Here is a 27,535-nt window from a genome sequence, read left to right on the forward strand (position 1 = left end):
TTCATTAGTGTAAATAAATATCAGCTGTTCGGTCCAACATCTACATAAGCAGGATGATGAAGATAAACCCAGGGTGGACATTTTCAGCAAGACAATGATCCAAAACTCTCTAATGCTTTCAGAGAAATAAAATTCAAGCCGTAAAAAAGGACATGTTCAATATTTATGTTCCCATCTATACAATAACCTTGATCTTCATAAGTCCTAACTAGGCTTCACTCACTTGACCCCATGCTCAGTTCTCGTAGCAATGGTCATTTATTTGCGATTAATTAACACACAATGTTTAGTGCACCTAAAGGCTGATTTATTCTACTGTGTCAAGCCCAAGTGTATGGTCCAGGTGCAGTCTTCTTGTGGTCGCATAGCCATTGCCGTAGCTGACGTGCACCTTTCAGAAAATGCATGTCACAATAACCTGTAGCGCAAGCTCTGTGATTGATCGGCTCGGTAACGGTGATGATAGGCTGCAATCCCGATTGTGAGTGTTTATATAGCTGCGTCCCAAATGGCACACTATACACTATGCACTATGTACTTACGCACTCAACAGGATAGTATATGTATGTAGTGTCGTCCCAAATGGCACATTAATGTTTTTTTACTAAGCGGAAATTCAAACCGTTTCCCTGAGGACGTTTGACGGTCGCCAAATCAGTGAAATAAACGACCGAATTATCAAATAATACCTGCCGTGAGTATAACCACATTCACCATCGGGAGGTGCTATAATCACTCTCGTAGGAGAATTTTGCTTTCACCATCCAAAATAAATAAAGTTATCCAACATGTGCGTCCGATAGCTCCGCCCCTTCCGCTACGTAAGCAAACCTGCAGTCGTTGAGAGCGTGAAGTGTCCATCATAACACACTTCATTTTAGCGGCTGAATGAGTGCATCATCCGGGTAATTAAAGTGCACTTAATAGTTTGAGTTTTCAGTGTGAACACACTACATACACTATTTATACTACAAAATGGCGTAGAATAGTGCATAAGTATGCGATTTGGGACGCAGCTCAGGTGTCAAGTCCTGTGAAGAAGCTCCAGATGGAAACTTTTGTGTTGTGTTTACCTTATGATTATAGTTGTTGCACAACCGCCGGTTCCCACCTCTGAATGAGCGAGTTATAGTAACTTGTACGTTAAGGTAGCATTCAGAAAAAACAAAACACCAGCGAAGAAACTCGTCAGACCATACGCATGCACTTGAGGCATAAATCAGCCATTGCAGGTGCAACATGTACATTTTATTTTCAGTTGACTGTCCTACATTTGTGTTCACACACAGCTTTTTGGTCCAGACACAGCTGGTTTTGATCGATGCGAGTTCTTTAATGTCAGTTTGCTGTGTCTCAAGCTTGAAGTAGCACAAAGCAAATCTCTTTTGTCTGATAACAATATAGCTGGCAGGCAACCAAATGGTTCAAACAAGTACATTATAAACAAGTCGATGACCTGAATTCTTTGCCACAATATCATCCACATGGTGTGCCTTTGGGTTCAACTCTGTTATTGGTTTTCTCGATTCTTCTCACACATTTTAATATCAATTAAAGATATGTGCCGCCAAGCATCCGGCCTGCCAAAGTCTTTATTGTGGAGCACTGAATACATTTCACAGGTAAATCTTTTTATTACCAAAAAAAAACAAAACAATCTATGTGCTAAAACCGAGGTGCTCCATAATCGTCCGGCATTCTCTCAATGTTATACCTGTAAAATAAATAAGCTAGATAAGTTTTCCTCATAAACATGATACAAATACTCTTAATCAATAAATACATCGAAATGCAACTGAATAATTACGTTTAGTCAATTTAGCAGACGCTTTTGTCTAAAGGGACTTACAATTGAGGAGGCATTCAGTGATTCAACATGAAGAGGCAATACACGCAACAAGTACTGATAACAGAAAGGAACCGTTAGTCCTCAGAGAACTGTGTGCTAGAGTAAGGGTGAGTGGTTTTCATAGAGAGAGTGAGGAGTGTTTCTACAGGTGGTTTGTCAAGCCCACTCACCTGTGTGAAGCACACTTTATAAATGCAGTGTTGTTTGGTGCTAATGGTAAGAATGTATCAAATGTGCAAAACTGATAGAAAATAGTGTGTATTTTCTACAGGTGGTTTGTCAAGCCCACTCACCTGTGTGAAGCACACTCAGTTTAGAGTTGTCATGTGGTGAATTTGGGGTTATTAATATTTAATATGTGTATACTCTCTTAAGCAGATTCAATTAAAAATCTTTCATATATATATATATATATATATATATATATATATATATATATATTAGGGGTGTCACGATTTCGATCTTTAATCGAAATCGATCGAAATTTATGCTTAATTTCGATTATCGAATCAAAAAATAGAATCGTCGATGTTGCCACGCCCCCATGTCACGTCAGCTTGGCTTGTCAAGCCGGAAAAAAACAGGCTTGTTGAAGTGCTTGTTAAACTGCAGACGCAGGAGACCCGTCGACAGAGCTTTAACCCTCTCCTCTTTCAATGAAGTCGCCGGTGTGTAAGCATTTTGGATTTCCAGTAAGTTATGTTGACAACGTTCGTGTTGTCGACAAAAAAAACACAGTTTCGCAAGCTATGCTATATACGTATTACGTACGGTTCGTCCGATAGACAACACCAGCATCGCGATCCTCCACCCGCCCCTGTTGCAAATCCGCTTGCGAAAAGTACACACTCAGGCTCTGTTTACACTGTCTTTGTTTTTAAATGGCATTTTAGAACGACAACAATTTGACATCCACAGTGGCGTGTAGCATTTCTGAGCAGCCCTCCTTCCTCTCTAACGTTACCTCTGAAAACGCACATCACGTGAACACACAGACGCACAGACAACCATGCGCTCAAGACAGGAGGTCCAGGCAGTCAGAGGACTGCTTCAATCTTTCACTCACTTGTACTTAGTCATTTTAGCGAACACCTCAGATACTGTTGGCTGGTTCCTGTTGGTTGTGCGTCTTTTTTACCGACGCCATTATAACGACACAGATCACTGCCTATTCACGAGTCCCGCAGAAAAAGTGATTGACAGGTGATTGACAAGTTATGTGTGTAACTTGTCTTTATTCATTTACTGTATGATTTGTTTAAGGGTAAAACAAAGACCATGCAGGTCAGGTAGTTTAAACGGTAGGCTACAAATAATGAATTAGTCATTAATTAATTAATTATTCATAATCGAAAATCGAATCGAACCTTTAGAATCGAAAATGTAATGGAATCGAGGATTTGGAGGATCGTGACACCCTTAATATATATATATATATATATATATATATATATATATATATATATATATATATATATATATATATATATACACTCAACGAAAAAGTGACCTTGGGTGGTCTCGAAAACAAGTACGAGTACAGCACATTTTGATCCTTAAGTGAACTACCTCTAAGTGAAGGGACAGGTAATATCTAGTTAAATCTATTTTTAAAAAATCAAGCCGAGAGATGGAGAGTACCTGTGGTTGGAGATGTACATGATGGGGACTCCTGGGATCTTCCGAATCCTCCTTTTCAGGTCTCTGTCCACCGTGGCCACAATATAACACTTGTGCTAGTGGAGCAAATGGATAGATAGGAAATGCTCATCAGTTTTAAAGTTAGAGTTGTCCTCTTCCAAGAGTTCAAATGATGAATTTTACCTAAATTATTTGATTTATGTTTGTGAAATTTTTAAAACTGAAAACTTGACAGGAACTACACCCACATAAAACAACAACAACAAAAGTACTAATTAATTAAATTGCACACTATCCATCCATGTTTGTAAATTACAAGTCAACTAATAGGTTCATGACTGCTCAAAAACTGTCTACATTTATAGATCCAAAAGACAACATCAATATTACTCTGGAATGTTTCACAAAACACATACCTTTAGCGTAAATTTTAATTTTCAGAAGAAAAATAAATTACTGTCTGAGATGCAAAAAGAAGTGAATTCATACACAACACATTAAATAATAACTTGACTTCTAGTTGTTCATTTGGTCTCAGAAGTGGCTTATATGAAAGGCAAAGGCCTCTAGATTACGCTTGACCAAAATAAAATATGATCATGCCTTGATTTTTAATGATTTAATTAGGACAGTAAGGTCTGACTTTGCTTATTCAAAAGTCTCGTCACTTAACAGAAATAATGTGCAGTATAGAATATAAAGTCCTGATGCAGTAGAAAAATAATGAATATTGTGTCTGACTTCCATGAGCTTGGAGGACTGCATCCATACTGTCACAACCACCAGTGATCCAGCCTTGTAGAATGCTGGGAATTGTTCACGTTCTCTCAGGACTACAAATCCTGTCATGCACCACCACACACTCACACCTGTATCAATTTTCCGCTGATTGCTAACACACACAGCTGAAGCTGTTCAGAACAGAACAGGACTTTAAAAGCAACACAGAAACACACCAGTCTTGTTATTGACCTCATTTTACAAGGCATTTCTTTTGCCTTGCCGTGTTTGACCCTTGCTTTGTTCTGTTTGTTTACGTTACCTGCTGTCTGTACTGACCATTCGCCTGTTTATTGACCACGACTCTGGATTCGCTGCATGCATCTGTTTGCCCCTGTTTTGACCATGGCTTGCCTGACCATTCTCATAATAAACCTGCATTTGGATTCTCAACTCCGTTGTCAGCATCCTTCACATTACACATACATCTCTGCAATGACTCATATAACTTATTAATAAAGTCATCTGGAATGGCAAAGAAAGCGTTCTTGCAGGACTCCCAGAGTTCATCAAGATTCTTTGAATTCATATTTAATGCCTCCTCCATCTTACCCCAGACATGCTCAATATTGTTCATGTCTGGTGACTGGGCTGGCCAATCCTGGAGCACCTTGACCTCCTTTGCTTTCAGGAGTTTTGATGTGGAGGCTGAGGTATGAGAAGGAGCGCTATCCTGCTGGAGAATTGTCCCTCTCCTGTGGTTTATAATGTAATGGGCAGCACAAATGTCTTGATACCTCAGGTTGTTGATGTTGCCATACACTCTGCAGATCCCTCGCACACCCTCATACTGAATGTAATCCCAAATCATGTTTTTTCTTCACCAAACATGACTGATTTCTATGAGAATCTTGGGACCATGCGGGTTCCAATAGGTCTTCTACAGTATTTGTGATGATTGGTTTGTTCTGTTTGTTCTGTCACTTTTCCAAATGATCAACTAGAAGTAATTATTTGTTGCTATATACAGTATATATATATATATATATATATATATATATATATATATATATATATATATATATATATATATATATATATATATATATATAAAATTATATATATATATATATATATATATATATATATGGGTCAATGACGTGACGCTCATTTTTTTGTGTCCATGTCTTTTAAATAAATTCAAGTAGGTTACAGTTTCAAAATAAATAAGCAAATTACTTGCATACATTCTCTATTTTGAGGACCAAGTTTAATTTTTTGGTTTTAATCCATTTTAAAAAATTTTTAGGGGATTATTGCAAGAATGTCAATGTGGTGTAACCAAAAAAAATTGGTACCAAATAGTTTACCTTGTTTAAAAAATGTAAAAGCCTCAATGAAACATTGTATCGGCTAGTCTGGCATAATTTTACATTAGACATATTTAATAGTAAATAAAGGTAAATATAGCACAATTGTTTTAAATATTATAATTCATTTGGGGAATTTTGTCTGTCACCTCAAATTTCTGAAATGTCAAGATGGTGTAACCACCATTTATTGAGCCATTTTGTTAATATTGTGCACAAGAGAGTTAGACAGGAAATTGGATCACAGAGAAGAACTCTTGAAAAGACCAATTGCTTCATGCAAAGCTTAGTAACTCTTTTTAAAATGTGAGATACTTTGACCTTTTTAAGGTATGGTCAGCTATTCTTAGATATGCATGTCAAATGGTAAGACCCCAGAAATGCACTGATAATTGTTCAATATTATAAAAATAAGTATTAAATTTAAAAATTAAATTTGAAATATCCCCACCAAGCCCATGTGCTTACATAGATGTTATTGATAATGCCTGTCAAATTTCATTTTAAGTTGAAATGTCAAGGGGTGTAACTGGTTACACCATTTGACTCATATAGCAGGAGTCTTTCTGTTGGGGGTCAATTTAGTCAAATATCATTAGTTCATGATGCTGATCAAAAATGCGACATAAATTAGACTACTATTTGGAACTATTTGTGTTCATAGTGTAGATTATTTATTTATTTTTGTTTGAGAAATAGGTGCTTAATCCACAACCTTACTATTAAAGCTCTGTAAACCTAGGATAAAGTTTTTTTACTGCACAACATGAATGTTTTTTTTTATGTTAATCCATGTTTATATTCACACAATATAATGTACACACTCTCTCATTCACACACACATTCATACACTACAGTCAATTTAGTCTTTCTAATTCACCTATACTGCAAGTCTTTAGACTGTGGGGGAAACTGGAGCTCCCAGAGGAAACCCATGTCAGCTCCACACAGTAAGCCATCCTGGTCCATCTGGGACTCAAACCAGCAACCTTCTTGCTGTGAGACAACTGTGTTAACCACATTAGCCAATGCATCACCCTCCTTTGAAATGTTGTATGCATTTTTTTTTCTTCTTGAGAAAGTCTTATTTCTTTTAGTTTGGATAGAATAAAAGCAGTTTTTAAATTGTTTAAACAGTTTTTAAGGTCAATATTGTTAGCCTTCTTAAATACAGAACAAACTACAGTTACTCAATGACTTGGCCAATAGATCTTACTTGCCTAATTAACCTAATTACATTTTTGAATGTCACTTTAGGCTGAATACTAATGTCTTACAAATTATCTAGTCAAATATTATGTGCTGTCATCATGGCAAAGACTACGGAAGAAATCAGTTATTAGAATTTAGTCATTTAAACTATTTTGTTTAGAAATGTGTTGACAATAATATTCTCTCTGTTAAAAAAGCAATTGGGAATTTCTTTTTTAAATAAAATAAAAAATTAACATGGGAAATGAAACAAGGTTGACAAGCCTCTATAGACTGAGTGCACACAGCCTTAAGTTTTGGAGGTTTTCATACTTGATGCGCTCGCTGTTGTACTATTATTATTAACAACTGGAGGTGACTCGGAGGAACTTTAATGATGAAAAGTTGTGAAGAACAAGTCAGAAGTTGCTAAACAAATGAATTTATTTACAGTTGAAATCAGTTTGTTTAGTTTTTTTTTTACAGCATGTCTGATAATATTTTTTTCTTCTGGAGAAAGTCTTATTTGTTTTATTTTGGCTAGAATAAAAGCAATTTTTAAAAGCCATTTTAAGGTAAAAATTATTAGCCCCTTTTAAGCTTTTTCCCCCCGATAGTCTACAGAACAAACCATGGATATACAATAACTTATCTAATTACTCTAACCTGCCTAGTTAACCTAATTAACCCTATAAATGTTACTTTAAGCTGTATAGAAGTGTCTTGAAGAATATCTAGTCTAATATTATTAACTGTCATCATGGCAAAGAGAAAATAAATCAGTTATTAGAAACTAGTTATTAAAACTATTATTTGTTGAAATAATGTGTTGAAAATGTGTTGAAAGAAATCTTCTCTCTTAAACCGAAATTGGGGAAAAAATAACAGGGGAGCTAATAGCTCAGGGGGACTAATAATAATTCTGCATAATTCTGACGTTAACTGTATAAAATAAATAGTTTGTGGATAAGTTGTGGATACACTCATGAAATGATTTGTTGTCAGTCAGTCGTGTATGCTTGCAAAAATTGGCCTTTAATCCCAGCACCAAGGCAACAACGAGTAAGCAGCAGTTCTTACGTACTAGTGATTTACGTACAGTGTTTGGCAAATTGTTTCTAAATAGCTTAGAAGTAAAATAGTGGATTTTTTTCTAATATCATCTACTTATTTTTATTTTACTTAAACCAACTGAAAAGAAACAGTGATGGAAAAGGTGTTAAATGTTAAACATGTTTCTTTAGTTTGTTAATATTCTATTGATGAGGGCCACACATTTAATGTAAAGGATGTTATTACTTGGTGTATTAAAGTTCAGCAACTTGGTTTCATTGTTCTAAACACATTTGTCAATGACAATCCCACCCCCCTCAGATATTGTTCCTCAACTGTCATTACAATATGAGACATGGATACACCGTTCATGCGCCATGATGATTTCTTGTTGCCAGACATTTTGGTTAACATTTAAAACAAATTAAAATCCCTTCAGCTGAAATTGTTGACTATCATTCTTAATTTGAATTGATTTTAATTGTCAATTTCAAAATCTTTGGCTGTAGAAGCAACACTGTCAGGTGGTGTAACTGGTTTTTGTCAATCGGTGTAACCAGTATTTTATATATAAATATAATTATGTACATGGAAATAATGTGAAATGAAAATTAAAACACCCAGTTTAGTGTAATAAAATAGTTTTTAACATTTTTTACATAATTTGTCAAAGATTATTTAGAAATCAGATGTGTTTTTAGCATGTGTCCAGCCGAATATTGCAAAAACTCATTAAAATTTACATTTAGAGATAATGCGAATAAAATAAATGTTATTGTGGTATTTTAAAATGAAGTATTTATTTCAGTGTGTACACTTGCATATCATCTAGGAGAAGTAAATTATTTAATATTTCACAATTTTTGGCAGTTACACCATTTGACATTTTCAGTTGCATTCAGTCTTAATGTTTGTAAAAAATGGTGTAAATGTTATTTTTAATTACATAAAATCAATATGAATACAATCTGTACATTTTAAAATATCTGACGGATGCTTTTAAATCAACTTTGTAAAAGATTTTTAAATTTCCCATCTTGCCAAACCTGTTTTGTCACTGACCCATATATATATATATATATATATAAATTATATATATATATAAATTATATATATATATATATATATATATATATATATATATATATATATATATATATATATATATATATATATATATATAAATTTATATATATATATATATATATATATATATATATATATATATATATATATATATATACACACACACACATACACAGTATATATATATATATATATATATATATATATATATATATATATATATATATACATATACATACATATACACACACACATACACAGTATTTATATATATATATACACATACACAGTATATACACACACACACACACACACACACACACACACACACACACACACACACACACACACAATGTATCTACATGTATATATCTCAATCAAAGTTCCCGTACCTGTGTTACTCTCTGCACCAAGCAGTCATCCGCATATGTTCCTTTGTGTGAACAAGGCAATCGATCGAATCGAGGATCTTTGGCAATCCTGTACAAAATATTTACAAAGTCATATATTTAAATGGCATAACAATATAATAACATTCTTAATCCAAAAAAAAAAAAAAATGAGCTGTTCAAACATAATCCCTAAACCAGCCTTAAAAAGAAAAAGGTTTCAAAATGAGAATGATACGAGTCTAAACATGCTAGAGGCTATTTTACCTATGTTTAAGGAGAATTCACATGATTCTAAATTAAATAAAATGACAACAAAATAGTTTTTAATAGACAGGCTGGTAAGTGGATGCGCTCAATAGAGAGTGTGTATATTTTGAAGAATAATGGACTTGCATAATGTTCAAATGTATTACTTTACACTCTTTTTATTTTAATGTTAATCTCTTCATTTCTTTCCAATCATTTACTTTGTAAAAAAAGACTAAATGTACATTAATACCATTACTAACCCCAGTAATCCAAAGCTAACAAAAAAAGAACTGGTTTAAAATGTCGTGGGAGTGTGTTTTACCGCAAAGCCACTCGATACTTCATGCCTAATTTCTCCAGCTCAGCCATCACACAGTCTGTTATGCAAGGAACACCTGAAACAACACAACACAAATTACTACACATCATAGATCATGCAGACATATTGACTTAAAAAGAGATAGGATAAAGCAAGTCAAAGAATGTTTATTTATATAGTTTTCATACACAGTTACCATTTTCATACAATTACCATTCAAATAAATATAACTATAATTATATAAACAAACAAATGAATGATGCTAAAATGTATTAAAGGTGCAGTAAGTAGGATTTAGTATCTAGGTCTGTATTGCAGTCCAATTTCAAACTCCTAAAGAGTTTTTTCACCCAGTCCCTTCATGGAGGTTGCCAGATTGATGGCACAATCACAGCGTTCCCCCAACCAAAGAAAGAATTAAGTATTCATGACATCATGACATCAAATAGGTGAAAATATGCTAATAACGCCTTATTCTTGCTGTGCATGACCTATGAACACACATAATTTGCCTCATTCATGTCTACTGCGTAAGCTGTGGAAAACATTTGCTTTTGGGTTCCAGCTCACTTTATCAATAGAGAGGAAAATCTCTATTGACCTCATGCTTGACGTACGAGCAGGCGCAGCCGTCGCACTCTTTTTGGCTCAAGACTTCCAGTCTCATTCACTACCATTATTTTTTAGACGTTCTTATGCTGCTCGGTGTAGCAAACTGATATTTTCTTATTTTATTATTCTACTTTTTATGTATAGTCATTGTGTAAATATCAATGTATATAAACTAATTTCAAATGAACAATAATCTACATATTACTGAAAAGTTCTATTCTTTGGTTTTTAATTATACCATTTCATGAACATCCCAGCTTTGAGGCATATTTACCCTTTTGTCTTTCTGACTACTGGCTAAGCCAAAGGGATGCAGATGCTACGGGCAGGTTTTTCGGGCGTTGCTTCTATGCAACAGAAACCCTTCGTTGATTAACTTGTGTGGTCAGTAGCTGGGCCGGTTTCTAACCCAGTAAACCCTGCCGACAACTACACTTCATTTGAATGCTTTGTTTAGCCATCTCCCCTCCTCCTAAGAACACAATAAAGACATGAAATCTTTGTCTCAAATCAGACTTGTGATTGAACTTGCAGACTGCGGACCTCTAGTAGGCTCTGCAGACACATGGACATCCTAAAGACACTGTATGACTGCAGATTAACCAACACGTCTCAATAAAGGAATTCTTCTGTTTGTTCAAGTCTCCTGGACTGGGTTCTCTCCTCTTCTTCAATCATTTATTTTTTTACAACAACTTCTTTGTAGAGAAAGCGGTTTGACCATTTTCTTCCACTTATTACTCCTAGTCTTTTCTTCCATAGGTGACTGAATCTGACATTCAAAAACAATCACAAAAACGAGCGCACGTCCGCATCACAGAATAATGTCAATAGTAATCCATTAATCCAAAATACATCAATTCAAACCATTCAGAGAAAACACCATGGGGACTTACATTTAGCATAGAGGCAGTCCATCATCGACTGGACAACATCTAATTTGGCCTTAATAGAGAAGTTGATGAAGTTGGTATCAACCAGGATGTAATACGGAGGTCCAAGCTGGGTGTTGTATTGAAAGAAGAGACAAGAGGGGTACTTTGCTCTAAAAGAGAGATAAGCAGAGTAATACATATAAAACACATATAAAAACACCTTATTCTTTTGTATTATAAATAGTATTTTTAAGTTGTCCAATGTTCTCACAGAGAAGCCAGCGTCAGGAACAAATAAATAAATATACAAATTCAAATGTGCTGCAATGCAAATATTGAGATAAAGTTAGTATCAAATAATAATGAAGTAGTCCATTTAATTTTCACATACTTGCTACTCAAATGCAGGGCTCAACAATAAGGATTGCCCAGTGGTCTAGGGCCAGCGTGAGAGACGCTTGGGACAGTAGACAGGATCATTACTGGCCCGATTGGGACAGTGCTGCCTTGCCACTAAAGTTTATTTTGCCTGCGACTATTTGTCACTTGCGTGCATTTTAAGTTTGTGCTTTTAAGTCTTTAAATGCTACCTTCTCAGTGATGTCGTAGACACTATATTGCTTTTTGGTTCCTCTTATGTGATTTGATGTTTTGAGCATGCTATTTTTTCCTTGAGCATGCTATTTTTTTATGACCTGGTGATAATCAGTACAGCAAAGAAACGGCAACAAATTATAAGGCTAAATGAAAATGTCTGTTTCTAATGTCTTGGAAGCAGACATTTACGTGGGAACAACACTACAAAAAATGAAGTGATGTTTTGCACAATTTGCCATCAGTTTGACAAGTCAGCCACCTTTAGTTAAATAATTTCTAACTGCACTAAAATACCTCCATATTTTCCATACTGCTCTGTTTGTGTGCATAACACTTTGATTTTTTCTCTTTAAACATTTAATAACATTTTTTTAGGCATTGAAATTTTAGATTCACTGACATTACATTATTTTTGACACATTATTTAAAATATGTGCTAACAATTTTTTTTTTTTTGGTGGTGGGGCCAGTAAAAATTTTGGCAGGGCAAGTTAAAAATCTAAACCACTGGCCCGATCGGATCAGTAGAAAAAATCCTTAGCATTGAACCCTAAAATGCCATATAATTTTATTAAAGGGATTTCAATTGTCCTAGTTTTTACAAGATTAAATTAAATTAAAGGATTTTAATGAGAAGAAACATTTTAAAACTACACTGTAAAAATGCTGTATTCCACATTATCGATTTTTGTTAGGACAACGTGAAGAAATCAAGTTAACTTATTAGTTTTTACAAATGAAAGTGGACTGAACATAAAACAATTAAGTTGTCCACCCTTATAAAAAAACTCTAAAATCGTATTGTTTTAGTTTATTTTAAATAAATAGTCAGAACAAGCAGCAGACATGATTTTTGAAGTATATCCAAATATCAAAAAATGTAAAATAAATTAATAAAATACAAAAAAATAAACACGTAAAGTATGAAATGAAATGCATTTAAAAAAATACTTTCATGAAAACTATAGACTTTTTAATATAAACATGTATGTATCTATTAATTGCTTAACTTACTGGTCAGTATTATTATTATTAAACGAATTGCACTATGGACAGCTTAATTAATAAACCTATGAAGTCCTGTATATATTAAAAAGTGTTCTGATAAAGACTGCTATATGGTTTACCTCTGGAATTGCATGGACAACCTTTTTAAACGTAACCAAATTTACCTGTCTCTATCTGGGAAAAAAAGCAAGATACATAAATCAGTAGTGTATTGTGAACTGACGTCAAGCCTGTCAAATAAGCAGGCTGCGATTTCATTCGCTCCATGTTGATCTTTGCACTCCCAGAGGCATCAATGATGAAAGAAAACTCAGACTCAAACTTACATTTCTTGTTCTTTAATGGCCGAGGGATCTTCTTTCTTCTTCTTCTGCGTTTTTGCTCTGTCTTTTTCTTTTCTATACAAAAAGAGTGAAACAAACAAAGCTTTTGATTATATTTTTAGAGCAAGATACTGTATTAGATTTGGTGACACGACTGCTGATAATCTACTCTCGTAATTTTTTTGTAATTACACTAGTATTTATTAGTAAACTTTATTTTAGGGTTACACCTTTGGATTATTTACTTTGGATTATAAACCTTTCTGCCAGATTTTTCTTGAAGATCAAAATCTTTATGCGTCTTTGATCTCTGAATCTACTAACACGAAAGCTGTAAGAACTGAATCTGTTTAAAAGACACATTTCTGTTGTGCTCCCTGGCATGTACTGTGATATAATGTAGTGTACATGTTTAATTTGACATATATGATAATAACGTGTGAGTGATTATTGAAGTGTCTCCGTCGTCGGATCCTTTCAGAAAGAAAAGGACAAATGCGAGAGTGACTAAACAAAGGAGAAGCCCAACATAACACATGAGCAAACTGTTTCAGCAACCTGAATCACAAACAAACTGCCATGTTTATCATCGCCTTTAGGACTATTATGAACTCAGAATGACAGAATGACTCTCTAACAGAGGTTAAATGTGCTGATGAAGATTGCAGACACAGGTGAGAGGTTTGCACTGACTGTGGGCTATGATGCGTGTTGGTTATAAACCTAAATAAGGACTAAATGTCTGCTGAGTGTAGTTTTTCTGCAACTTTTAACATCAGAGACTGTAAGGGTCTGTATGTGCTCATATATGTGGCATTTATTTATTTTATATTATTATTATTTATTTAATATAATAAATAATAATTTATTTAAATTAATATAATATTTTATATTATTATTATTTATTTAATTGCAGACGTTACAGTAGGCTATATTGCACTGTCATTGGTCTGCAGTTCAATCAAATTATGTTCATAGAAAAGTTAGTAATGAACATTTATACACAAGTATTTAGGTGAATAAAGCATCTGTTTTGTGAGAAGTGATTTTCATATGATTTCAGAGCGACCCGTGCGGCTTTACTGTAGACATTTATTTCAGCGATAATTATGTCGGCTGAAACTCTTAGGACGCTTCACACCTACACTTTTGTTTCGGAACGTGTCTCGTTTGCCCAGTTAGCGCGGTTCGTTTGGCATATGTGAACAGGGCAATCGCGCTCTGTTCCGCGCCAAAGTAATCGCTCCGAGATCGCTTGAATGAGGTGGTCTCGGCTCGATTGAAACGAACCCTGGAGCAGTTCGATTACAGTGAGAAAGCGATCCGAGCGCGGTTATATCACAGTGCATTATGGATATGTAATAGGCATACGGCTATATGAAGAGAGAATTATGAGTATTGTGAGAAGTTTCGCGAGTCTCCGGATGCCCGCAAACGAGTGATGATCTCCCGGTAATCTCACGTCTCCCTCCCGGTCCTCAAATAGGCTACGACGCGCACCCTTCTCACCCCTCCCCACCGCGTCTCTCCTCAGACACATCGCGCGCGCGCTGTCAATCACCACCAAACCACCACCTCTCCTGACAGCTTATCAGGATGCTGCAAAGTAAACCCTGACACTCTGACCAATGTGAGGAGAGTTTACTCGCACGTGACTTGTTTTAGCTCTTTTGGTCCGATTAGAAACTTTGCAGAGTGAAAGCGAACCGCTCCAAGAGCAAAGAGCAACAATGTAACAATTGTAATCTCTGTTTCAGAACAACTGAATCGATTCACAGGTGTGAAAGCACCCTTAGTCATACACCACGCCCACCAAAAGGGTACCCTTGGTAGTGGAAACGCAAGACTGATAAATGTGACCCGTACCGACCCGAACCGTACCAGTCAGTGAAAACAAGCCATAAAAGAACTTAAAATCTTTTCGGATGCCCTGACTAAAATGAAAACAAAATTAAATTAATTTATTTGTATCATATAACTCGCCACAGATGATTTTATATTGATTTCTTTATGTTTTTTTCCACTTTTAATTTTATTTTAGATTGGATGATTATTGTACATCATTTTGTGTTGAGCCTTCCATGTGTGATACATAATTTCTAAAGTTGAATGCCATTTTGTTGGATTTGGATGTGTTTATTTCCAATAAAAAAATTAAACAATAATAATAACAATCGCAGTTTCCGGTTCATGGGGACTTTAACTCCCAGTGCCTTTGACCATTATGTAAACACATTCAATTCGGTTCTCTAGCTTCTGAAACACGGTCAATATTACAAAGCTCTAAAAACGACCTTAGCTCGAGTTTTGCTTACTAATAAACAATACTAATATAACGTTAAAGGAGAATACTCACATCCTCTGGTCCTTCAGACTGATCATTCTTTTCATGGTCGCATATTTTTTCTGTTTCTTCTGTTTCCCCTAAGTACACAAACACAAGCTGTCACTCAAGCAACGAATGAAGAAAATATTGTGCAAATCACTTCATGACGAACACTGGAATAAACGCTTCGCTTTACCATGACGGCTGAATTTGTTCGAGATTATCACCGTAGCCCTCGTGTGTTGCGCTTTGCGACATAAAAGCCTCCTAACGTCATCGCCACGCGACACATTTCACATTTTACCAAAACTTAGCGTCATTTCCTGCATCGTTTCTGCGCTAGATCCTGCGGTCTTTCCGGTCCTCAGCCGACATCCATCAAGGTAAATATGTAGACAATACTGCAGCTGTTCTCTAATCGTGAATTGTTGTTTGTCGTACGGCACTTTTATGTGATTTTTTTACTTTTAGCCTCGTTGTCGGTACAGCAGTGCTGAGTGTTAGCTTCAGTCTTTATTTGACATTGTGTGATTATTCTGCGTCGCATGTGTTTTATTTATGACACTGTGAGTGTTGAAGACATGCACACCACTGGCTATTTTCTCCCGCTACGTGGACTTTTGTGTTTATGCATTTGCTTTACTTCCATGAAGCAATGCGGTGTTAGATTGGTTATATAAATATCGAGAAAAGGACTATCATGTTTGTAGACCAAAAAATGACATTACGGCAGCGCTGCAGTCGTTATTTAGCAGCCGTCTGTCTTTCGTTAATAGCAAGATTAGGGTGAAGTTGGTTTTATATTCGCACCTTCACAGTTTTAATATAATTTAACAGAGTATTATTTGTCAATCCTAAATAGGAGAATCATGTTAGCAGCCATTGACTATCAAAGTACAACATTGTTAGTTCAAAGTAAAACCCAATTATTTAAATGGTGCAAATGTATAGAAGTAAAGTTAGTTTTATAATCGGATTTTCAGACATTCCCCTTAATAATATCATTTCAGATAAGTATTCATTGCAATTTTTAAATAGGGAAATCATATTAGCAGCCAATGACTATCAAAGTACAACATTGTTCACAGTCAAATAAACAGTGTTAATGTTGTTTTCAAGTCACACTTGCATGCTAATTCCGATCGAATATTCAGAGTAACATAGTAAACAATATATAGACTTCTAAATGAACGAATGTGTGAATATAAAACCAACTTTACCTCTATTGCAAATGTTACCTACACAGTATTTTAGATCGAGTATTCAAAGTAATGTTAACGATTCAGATAAAGTTTGTTTTATATTTGAGCATTCAGACTTTCTCCTTAATAATATAATTTCAGAAAAGTATTCTTTGCATTAATTGCAAGTGTTATTTTTGAAAATCATATTAGCAGTCAATAACTATCAAAGGTCAATATTGTTCCGTCAGTTAAATAATGCTAATGTTGTTTTTAACTCATGCTTGCAGTTATATAGAGGTAAAGTTGGTTTAATATTCGCACATTCGTTCATTTAGAAGTCTCTATATTGTTTATCATGTTACTTTAAATATTCGATCGGAATTAGCATACAAGTTTGACTTGAAAACAACATTAACACTGTCTAATTTACTGTGAACAATGTTGTACTTTGATAGTCATTGGCTGCTAATATGATTTCCCTATTTACAATTTGCAAAGAAAATGAAATTATATTATTAAGGAGAATGTCTGAATATCCCAATATAAAACCAAATTTACCTCTAACCTTTATACTTGAACTGAAGCACAGTAAACTATGTAGGGAGTGTTAAAATGATCGAATGTGCGAATATAAAATCAACTTTACCTCAATACGTTAACGTGATAAACGATATAGCATTAAAATATGCCTAGTTACAGTTACAAATATGGTTTGGGCTCATTACAGTACCTCATGATAATTAATTTGTGTTTGTGTTGTCTATTTTATTGAACAGGATTGTCCAAATGTGCAAATATAAACAACCTTTACCTCAATAAAACCTTCGTATCTCTTATTGAACATGTAGACAACTTGGTGTTCCTTATATTCATTCATTTTCCTTTGGCTTAGTCCGTTTTTTTATCAGGGGTCGCCACAGCGGAATGAACCGCTAACTTATCCAGCATATGTTTTACACAGCCTATGCCCTTCCAGTCGCAACCCAGCAATGGGAAACACCCATACTTAGCTCTCACATTCACACACATAGATTACTTCCAATTTAGCTTATTCAATTCAACTATAGCGCATGTCTTTGGACTGTTGTGGTATACTAAAATAGATAAATCTGCACTTTAATCTCGATAATGAAATAAATTAAGAATACCCACATAGTTTTAAAACTGAATAATGCTGTTTTTCACAGCGAATGATGTTTTGAGAAATGCCCCATTGTTCTTAAAAGGGAAGTCAGTGGACTCTAATGTTGTTTGTTTTCAATATTCTTTAAGAAGATGATGGAAATTATCTCATTATTTCCTCTCCTTCGAAAGGTTTTAAACTTGTATAAGTTTATTTCTTCCGTTGAACACAAAAGAAGATATTTTGAAGAATGCTGCTGCAACCAGCATTTTCCAAATGTTTTATTTTGTGTTCAGCTAAATAAAACAACTAAAGTAGGTTTTAAAAAAGTGAAATGTCAGTAAATTATGGGTGAATTTTTATTTTTGTCTGAACTATCCTTTTAAAGTGTCACCTTTTCTGGTGTCTCGTGTTTTTTGTATCATACCCAAAAAATCCTTTAGGCTTCGATTGCTGCCAATCATCCTTAAGTTATTAACACAATTAGGAGTGTTATTTTGAGATTTCAGTGTTTTTACTTTAGGTTTTTGTTGTATATATATATATATATATATGTATGTATATATATATGTATGTATGTATATATATATATATATATATATATATATATATATATATATATATATAAATAAATAAATAAATATATATGTATAAATATATATATATATATATATATATATATATATATATATATATATATATATATATATATATAGCTTCAACTGTAAATATACAGTTGAAGTCAGAATTATTAGCCCCCTTTTAATTTTTTTTCTTTTTTTAATATTTCCCAAATGTTGTTTAACAGAGCAAGGAAATTTTCACTGTATGTATGCTAATATTTTTTCTTTCAGATAAAGTCATATTTGTTCTATTTCGGCTAGAATATAAGCAATTTTTAATTAAAAAAAAAAAATTTTTGGGACAAAATTATTAGCCCCTTTAAGCTATTTTTTTTTGATAGTCTACAGAACAAACCATCGTTATAAAATAACTTGACTAATTACCCTAACTTAGTTATGCTTAGAAATGTGCTGAAACAATCTTCCCTCTATTAAACAGAAATTGGGGGAAAAAAAATAAACAGGGGCGCTAATAAGTTAGGGGGGTTAATAATTCTGACTTCAACTGTGTGTGTGTGTGTGTGTGTGTGTGTGTGTATATATATATATATATATAATATATATATATATATATATATATATATATATATATATATATATATATATATATATATATATATATATATATATATATATATATATATATATTATTGTTGTGAAGTGAACATAGTAGTGAAAAGAAAAATTAAATTTTCTGAATGCACTGCATTAGTGATGGAAAGTTCAAATCATTTTACTGACCTTTGAGTCTTGTTCAGCGAGGTGAACAAATCTTTTTTTGAGACATTTCATCCATTTCGTTCAATTTGTCAAAATATAATAAAAATGTTAAGAATTGCTTCCAAACACATCTACCAAGGACTGCATGCATCGATAGTTGTACATTAAAGTTAAACGAGATGCTAGCATAGTTGTAGTCTGTTATTGTGTTTACAGTTGAAGACATTGTATGCGTGTATCTGATCAACAACTAATCCGGCACAAAGGGAGTCAAGTCTTTTTACGGCTCTGACTGCATATGATTAGCGTCTGTCTTTCTCATGATGGACGAATGACTCAAACCCGATAGAGGACTCGAAAATTGAACTAATCTTCTACTCCACCTGCTCAAATGTGCGCATGAGCGAATGAACGAATCCCTCCCTGAGATGACTCGCTGTTCTCGAGTTATACAAAAGATTTGTTCCCAATGAACGAATCGTTCAAGAATGACCCATCACTACACTGCACATAATATTGATTTGTGAAGATTTATAAATCCTTGTCTTTTCCCCCTCAATAGGAGAAGAAATGGGAGAAGTACTGGGGAGCAGATAGGACAGCAGAAAGCGAGGCAGACCCTGAGCACACAGAGGTCTGAGTGGAGGCTGAACATGGTCTGATGGACCGCCTGTTTTTGCTGACCTTCGTCTTCTGTTCAGTCTCGTGGGTTTTCTTCTGGGAGGTGCGCTGGAAGAAAGGGAAGGAAAGTCAGATTGAAGAATGGCTCCAGGGGCACGGCCTGTCCGAATACAAGTATTTGTTTGAAGGTTAGTTTAACTAATTTAAAAGTGGATGTGGAGGGTTGTCATGAGCTGGTCACGTTTCTTTCATGTTCTGTAATAAAGGGTGCCCAACATCCCGCCGAGTTTATTTGGTTCAAAGTTTTTTGAAGTGTTCATCATGTCAAAACCCAGTGTTTATCGTATAGCAAATATTCTTTTATTTTATGGGAGGTGTGAAATTGACAGGCACTTTCAACAACCAGGTTTATTTAAGCCAGGGTTTTTGTACCACGTTTCTGGAGGACCACCAACACTGCATGTTTTGGATGTGTCCTTTGTCTGTCTTGACCATTACAGATCTTTCAGTCATTGCTGAAGATCTGAATCAGGTGTGTTTGGTTAAAGGGCCATGAAACCCCCTCGTTTCAGCAGGGTGTTTTCACACCTCTACTTTGGAAAAAGTCAGAAAAGTGGGCGTGTCCAGCTCTGTTTAGGGGGGAGTGTCGGAGGAAGAAAAGAGGCTTGGTGTGGGAGTGTCTATTTGGGCGCGCTGAAATTCAGAGTCAAAACACACAACCACAGCGGACAATGTGACTGTGTTTACATGGACATCTGTAGTCGAATTATTTGCCAGATTATTAAATGGTGGACTTTAACTGCAGTTTGGCTTTTTCATTCAGGGAATTCATTCATGTCCCTCCCGACAAACAAGATATTTGATTAGAGGAACTGCTCTAAGCGTGTATTTTTCATGCAATGTTTGATACAGCACGGCGAATGAGAGAAACAAAAACTCAGCATTTCCCGGAAACTTAGATGCACATGGCAGGTAGTGTCAGAAAGCCGCGTGTGTTATTCCGGTCACAAAATCCAACACGAGGTTATAGTTTTGTTGTAACTTTTAGTGCTAACTTGTTTACACTCGGTGCAATAGTTTGTTTGATACGAATAAAATACAAACTGAATAAACAAAGAGCACTGCTCGCTCACTTACCAAATCTGTAGAGACAGGACAATCACCAGCAACTAGAGCCGCGTCTTTATTTAGAGGAGACTACAAGCTAATTCGGATCTCAGCGTTTGCAGATGAGAACAGCTCTCAGGTAAACAATGTTCCTCCTTAGACACGTAAGTTATTGTTGTCGCGCGTCGCGTACACTGTTAATCCACACGTGAGTCTGCGCTCTCACAGAGAGAAAATGAAAACGAAACTTAACGGCAGCAAACTATAAAAGCAACACTTCACGCTTGTTTTGCCAACACAACATGGCGTCTCTGCCGTCAACACTCTGACAGCAATGAATATTAATGAAGTTGCACAATAGAGCGCGCTGATTGGTTTGAACCAAGCCTTACTCATGCATTAATGCAACACACTGTAAGACATAATAAGACACACTCTGGCACAGACGTCCAGTCTGCACGCTGGAATACACGCTATTATGTCATGACCGTGACGCAGCTTCAAAAATTCGTTTCAAACCGGAAGTACGAATTTGCTTGAAATAACGCAAAAACAACCAATTTACACTTTTTAGTGAAATATAGGTGTCCTAATAGTGTTTTTAGCAGTGTGGGACACATATACGACTGTCAACAGCTCAAAAAATGTGTTTTGGTGTTTCGTGACCCTTTAAGGCAGGCATGTCCAAGCTCTGAACTGGAGGGCCGGTGTCCTGCAAAGTTCAGTTCTAACCCCAATCAGACATACCTGGGCTAGCTAATCAAGCTCTTACTAGGCTCTCTAGAAACATCCTTGCTGGTGTGTTGAGGCAAGTTGGAGCTAAAATCTGCAGGACTCTGGCCCTCCAGGACCGAGTTTGGACACCCCTGGGTTAAGTAGACATGTGAAATGTGCAGAGCTGCTGGTCCTTCAGGCATGTGGTTGAGAAACACTAGTGTCCAGTATATTCATAAGTGTTAAGGGTATCTGACTCTATTCTTTAATTGTCACTTCTTCATTTGGTGTAAACCCAGCTGTGTTGTCCAACCAGAAAAGAGAAAACAGCGCACGCTGATGTCATGAGACAAAAACTCTGGTTTTACTGGCCACATGACCACACTGTACGTGGAGTTTTGGAAAATCTTTACTTTGGCCTGAGTTTTTTTATAAACTTTCGGTTTCAGTCACCTGAGACTGAGCTTTTGTGTGGAGAAACAGCCAAACATGTTGAGAAAAAAACTGCGGTTTTGAAAATACTCGTGTTAATGTGGACAGGACCTTGGATATGTCCAGTTTCATCTGCAATGCATCCCAGACCACCTCCTGAAGTGGTTTGAGCGATTAGATTCATATCCGTTGCTAATCTGTTTCAGGGCGCACTCAGATTAGGTACAGTTGCCTTGAACCATGCCAAAGCGTGATTGTCCCCCATCCCCTCTCCCTCTCGGCCTGCACTCACGTTGCATTTTTACCTACCGGACCTGAGCATGCTTACATCATCAATGATGCGACTGTTCAGTTTAACAGTAAAAGAAGCGGTATTTGGGGAAAAAATATTCTAGAATAAAAATTCATAATCAAAAATCTAAAATATTTGAACAACCAAATATTCTAGTCCAGCCCTGTTAGCACAACCATTATCGTTAAAGGGTCACGAAACACCAAAACACATTTTTTGAGCTGTTGACAGTGGTATATGTGTCCCACACTGCTAAAAACACTATTAGGACACCTATATTTCACTAAAAAGTGTAAATTGGTTGTTTTTGCGTTATTTCAAGCAAATTTGTACTTCCTGTTTGAAACGAATTTTTGAAGCTGCGTCACGGTCATGACATAATAGCCTGTATTCCAGCGTGCAGACTGGACGTCTGTGCCAGAGTGAGTCTTATTACGTCTTACAGTGTGATGCATTAATGCATGAGTAAGGCTTGGTTCAAACCAATCAGCGCGCTCTATTGTGCAACTTCATTAATATTCATTAGTGTCACCGTGTTTACACCACAGAGACGCCACGTTGTGTTGGCAAAACAAGCGTGAAGTGTTGCTTTTATAGTTTGCTGCTGTTAAGTTTTGTTTTCATTTTCTCTCTGTGAGAGCTCAGACTCACGTGTGGATTAACAGTGTACGCGACGCTCGACAACAATAACTTACGTGTCTAAGGAGGATTATTGTTTACCTGAGAGCTGTTCTCATCTGCAAACGCTGTGATCTGTAATCGCTTGTAGTATTCTCTTCATAAAGACGCGGCTCTAGTTGCTGGTGATTGTTCTGTCTCTACAGATTTGGTAAGTGAGCGACTAGTGCTCTTTGTTTATTCAGTTTGTTCGTATCGAACTAAGTTAACTATTGCACCGTAACATGTTAGGACCACAACCAAACTTTAACCTCGTGTAGGGTTTTTAACCGCATTTTGTGACCGGAATAACACACACGGCTTTCTGACGCTACCTGCCGTGTGCATCTAAGTTTCCGGGAAATGCGGAGGTTTTTTTTTCTCTCATTCGCCGTGCGGTATCAAACATTGCATGAAAAATACACGCTTAGAGCAGCTCCTCGAATCAAATATCTCGTTTGTCGCGAGGGGCATGAATGAATTCCCTGAATGAAAAAGCCAAACTGCAGTTAAAGTCCACCATTTAATAATCTGGCAAATAATTCCACTACAGATGTCCATGTAGGTTAAACATCATCTCTTTTTCCTGTGTGTGAGTATTTTGACTGAAACTCGCGCGTGCCCAAATAGACACTCCCACTTTAGTTGCTCCGACACTCCCCCCTAAACAGAGCTGGACACGCCTGACTTTTTCCAAAGTAGAGGTGTGAAAACACCCTGCTGAAACGAGGGGGTTTCATGGCCCTTTAAGGCCGGGACACACCAAGCTGATATTTGGCCATTGGGCTTCTTCAGTCTGGCTAGTTGGTTTGGTGTGTTCCGCATGTCGCCTCTCGTCGGGTTAATGGTGGAGCTCATTAGTGCCCAATTCAGCATTTAGAATCAACGTCGGCGGAAGAGAGCACTCTTGATGGGTTATTCAGCAACGAATCTGAGCGTGAGTGTGACATTGTAAAGTGACGTGGCAAGTAAACAATTCAAATGCTTGAAGTGTCTGCCAACCCAACTCTCCATCATAACTTTTCAATCCAGATGGATGGGGCAACCATCCAAAATGGTAAAAAGCCTTGGAGTAAAGATTGATGACCAACTAAACTTCTCTGACCACATTTCTAGAACTGCTCGATCTTGCAGATTCGCACTCTATAACATCAGAAAGGTCCGACCCTTCCTATCTGAACATGCAGCTCAACTCCTTGTTCAAGCTCTTGTTCTCTCCAGACTGGACTATTGCAACTCTCTACTAGCCGGGCTCCCAGCTAACTCTATCAAACCTCTTCAGCTGCTTCAGAACGCAGCAGCACGAGTGTCTTTAGTGAACCTAAAAGAGCACATGTCACTCTGCTACTCATCCGTTTGCACTGGCTGCCAGTTGCAGCACACATACAATTCAAAGCTCTGATGTTTGCTTACAAAGCGACTTCTGGCTTTGCTCCTTATCTGCTCTCACTGCTGCAGATTTATGTGCCCTCCAGAAACTTGCGTTCTGTGAATGAACGTCGCCTCGTGGTTCCATCCCAATTAGGGAAGAAATCACTTTTCCGAACTCTCGCGTTCAATCTGCCCAGTTGGTGGAATGAACTCCCTAACTGCATCAGAACGGCAGAGTCACTCGCTGTCTTCAAGAAACGACTAAAAACTCAACTATTTAGTCTCCACTTCCCTTACTAATCTGCAATTGCCTCTCTAGCTTCACCGCTAACTGTACAAAAAAAAATTACTAATGTTTTTGCTTCTTACACTTTACATACCTGAAACTTGCCTACAGCACTTCACTTGTCCTCATTTGTAAGTCGCTTTTGATAAAAGTGTCTGCTAAATGTAAATGTAAGCCAAGAAGGAACACAAAGAGGCTGGCTGTAATTTCACTATTTTTCGCTAGTATTTGCAAATGATATGCATTATTAGAGTATTAAATATATTTACATGAGCGAATCTTTCAGTGGTCACAATTACTGTGATAATGGTACTAAATACTGCTTTGTTTACACTTTTACGGTTTCCCTTTGCAGAATGAGAAAACAGACTAATGCCTCCTGTGAAAGACACGTCCTCTTGAACTTGGCTCTCATTTCAGTCAGCTTTTGTTCATTTGGTGTGTTCACGTGTAGCTTTTCGGTCCAGTTGCGATATAACAAGTCGACAACACAGATGGGTTTTGTTGGTGCTAGTTATTTGCTGTTGGCTTTGTGTGTCTCGGCCCTTAACCACACAATACAGGCATGCCTGACACTTGATGCTACATTATTTGGTAGTGGTGCTGTGGCTGTCGCTGTTACTCAACTCTAGTATAGTGATAGTGCCATTGCTCACATTGTGGATGTCATTTATAAGCGCTTGTTTGTTCTCCATTGTGTCTATGGTGCAGAATGGAAACTGTAAATGTGTCCTCTGGATATAAGGACTGTCATGAATGCTGGTAGTGGCTGCCAGAATGCCATTGAGTGCTCCTGAAGTGTATTTGCAATTGTCTATTCTTGTGCAACTTGCAAAAGATTCCGAGGTGATAGTGTCTAGCTGTGGCTTTACAGAACTGGATTCATAATATTTGAACGCCATTGGTGGGTGAATTTGCACCAGGGTGATTCAGGGTGCATTTGGCATTTTAAGGGAAATAGAATCTTATCAGCTTTTTTCCCCCCAGTATCTTATCAAAAGCATATTAAACAATTTCGTGCTTGTCAAACACAATTTTGTTTTTTAACTTTTGGAAAAACAGATTTCTTCATCTGCTTGTTAAGTGTGACGTTGAAGCCCTGCGTGGACCTTAAATCTAAGCCCTAGCCTGGCCCTGGCCCGAGACGCACAGGCTGTAGCCTGGCCCTTGTCTGCCAGTTCATTAAACTTTTTGGCTGGAGCCCGACCTGAATCCCGATTATTTTCCCGCCAAATAGCTTATACTGTTACAGCCATTAAAGTAGAGCAGATTTGTATTTAATAGTTGATCGTTTCTTTTTTTTTATCGGAAAAATTTAGAGAAACGTTTGGAGTTTTTGCACAGTTAGACACATTAGCACACCTGCATGCAGGTGGTGATGAGGAAGTTACATAATGAGCCAATGCTCATCACAATCAACTTTTCCCACAAGCAGAAAAGAGTATCAGCATATAGAAGGTGCTCAGTGTGATTCACACAGCTACTAAACACCAGTATGGTAACACGCATAAAATTAAAGTAATGAAATAAGCATTGTTTATCAACATTAGATGTAACATAAATCTCTAATGTACAAAGCTGATAGGGAAACAGCTAAAAAAGATCCATAATAATGTCAGCCAAATGCATAAAAAGTTATGTGCCATGCAGGGAATTCTGGGAAAGTCAATTTACGGTTATTCGCCATATATATTAAGGAAACATACTGTTAACCAGGTTACGGATTTGTACTGTAGCATTTTTACAGTTTTTTTACCGTTGAAGTCACGGCCATTTTTTACAGTGTAGGGTTAAACAGATTTCACAACACTGCAGATACTAATTTATAGGGGTGTAACGATTTATCGTTGTACGATTTATTGCGATGCAAAAATGTCTCTATGCATCGTGGCGTTATGACGATTTGATTACGATATGACGTCTGTTTTCTCTTATTAGTTGAGCTGTTTGCACGTGAGCTACGTTCCACCTGCTGTCGCACGTGAGTTCAGATTGCAGCAGCAGTAATGTTAGCAGACCAAGATGAGTGGAGCTGAAATAGAGGACGACCCATCCTCTCAAAATCAGACGGCTGGCAACATTTCGGTTGTACAGTCATTGCTTTAGACTCGTCCGCTTTTTGACACACATACTGGGTCAAACATATCCTAAGTTTTAAAGTCTTCACAGTGATTTACATACTTTGCACAGCGACATGGATACCTTCTAATGGTGTTGAAAGAGTCTCATACTGTATTTATAAGGCACAGTTCACCCTAAAATATCATTCTGTCTTGATATAATGTTCCCGCCGCAAAATCACACATGACGTGAGCTGACCGTGAGCTGTTACTACAGAGGGCGGATGATAGACGCCTGCGTATGGCAAGCCGTTTTAGCATTTAAACCTTTGTTCTGACGATCCTTAAATATATTTAGAGATATTTCTAATTATATTTTGACTAGTCATAATTATAATTTGACTAGTCAGAATGACAATTAGAGATATCTGCAATTACAATTGTACTAGTACGAAATCAGATTCTAGATATCTGCAAATATATTATGACTAGTCATATTCCTCCATTGACTTCCATTGAAAAATATTTGCAGATATCTCTAAACGAGTTTTGACTAGTCACAATTGTGATTAGAGATATCTCTAAATTAATTTAATTAAATATGAATTAAATACCTGGAAAAATGGATTTTATGTGCACACACAAAAACGCAAGTGACCAAGCAAAGCCTTAAGCTCTTACTGATAAATTCAATTTAATAGAAAGCTTATTTTTTTCGCACCTTTACTTAAATT

At 36.3% G+C, this 27,535-nt stretch overlaps 3 protein-coding genes and 1 long non-coding RNA gene across 10 annotated transcripts in view; 1 reads left to right on the forward strand and 3 right to left on the reverse strand.

Moving 5' to 3' along the window:
* Window positions 1-15,880, reverse strand: part of fcf1 (FCF1 rRNA-processing protein) — a 178,250-nt gene extending 162,370 nt beyond the window's left edge. Inside the window, 8 exon segments of one of the 3 annotated variants that reach the window (NM_001017601.1) lie at window positions 1,227-1,714; window positions 3,491-3,585; window positions 9,303-9,390; window positions 9,874-9,946; window positions 11,379-11,527; window positions 13,289-13,360; window positions 15,642-15,709; window positions 15,808-15,873. In NM_001017601.1, coding sequence (NP_001017601.1) covers window positions 1,666-1,714; window positions 3,491-3,585; window positions 9,303-9,390; window positions 9,874-9,946; window positions 11,379-11,527; window positions 13,289-13,360; window positions 15,642-15,709; window positions 15,808-15,810 — 597 coding nt within the window. In that variant the 5' untranslated portion in view covers window positions 15,811-15,873 and the 3' untranslated portion in view covers window positions 1,227-1,665. 3 annotated transcript variants of the gene reach the window in all.
* Window positions 1-27,535, reverse strand: part of LOC147840047 (uncharacterized) — a 543,896-nt gene that overhangs the window by 457,784 nt on the left and 58,577 nt on the right. The gene's annotated exons all lie outside the window — the stretch shown is intronic.
* znf292a (zinc finger protein 292a) overlaps window positions 1-27,535 on the reverse strand; it is a 190,734-nt gene that overhangs the window by 37,111 nt on the left and 126,088 nt on the right. The gene's annotated exons all lie outside the window — the stretch shown is intronic.
* arel1 (apoptosis resistant E3 ubiquitin protein ligase 1) overlaps window positions 15,950-27,535 on the forward strand; it is a 53,113-nt gene continuing 41,527 nt past the window's right edge. For all 5 annotated transcript variants that reach the window (XR_015513866.1, XR_015513867.1, XR_015513865.1 and 2 more), the window contains exons 1-2: window positions 15,950-15,994; window positions 19,824-20,070. Coding sequence is in view for 1 of the 5 variants with exons in the window: in XM_087291125.1 (XP_087147251.1) it covers window positions 19,923-20,070 (148 nt within the window). In the remaining 4 variants the exon portion in view is untranslated. The remainder of the gene's footprint in view (window positions 15,995-19,823; window positions 20,071-27,535) is intronic.

This window comes from Danio rerio, chromosome 17 (genome assembly GCF_052040795.2).
Source record: "Danio rerio strain M-AB ecotype USA chromosome 17, GRCz13ab, whole genome shotgun sequence".
Taxonomy (NCBI): domain Eukaryota; kingdom Metazoa; phylum Chordata; class Actinopteri; order Cypriniformes; family Danionidae; genus Danio; species Danio rerio.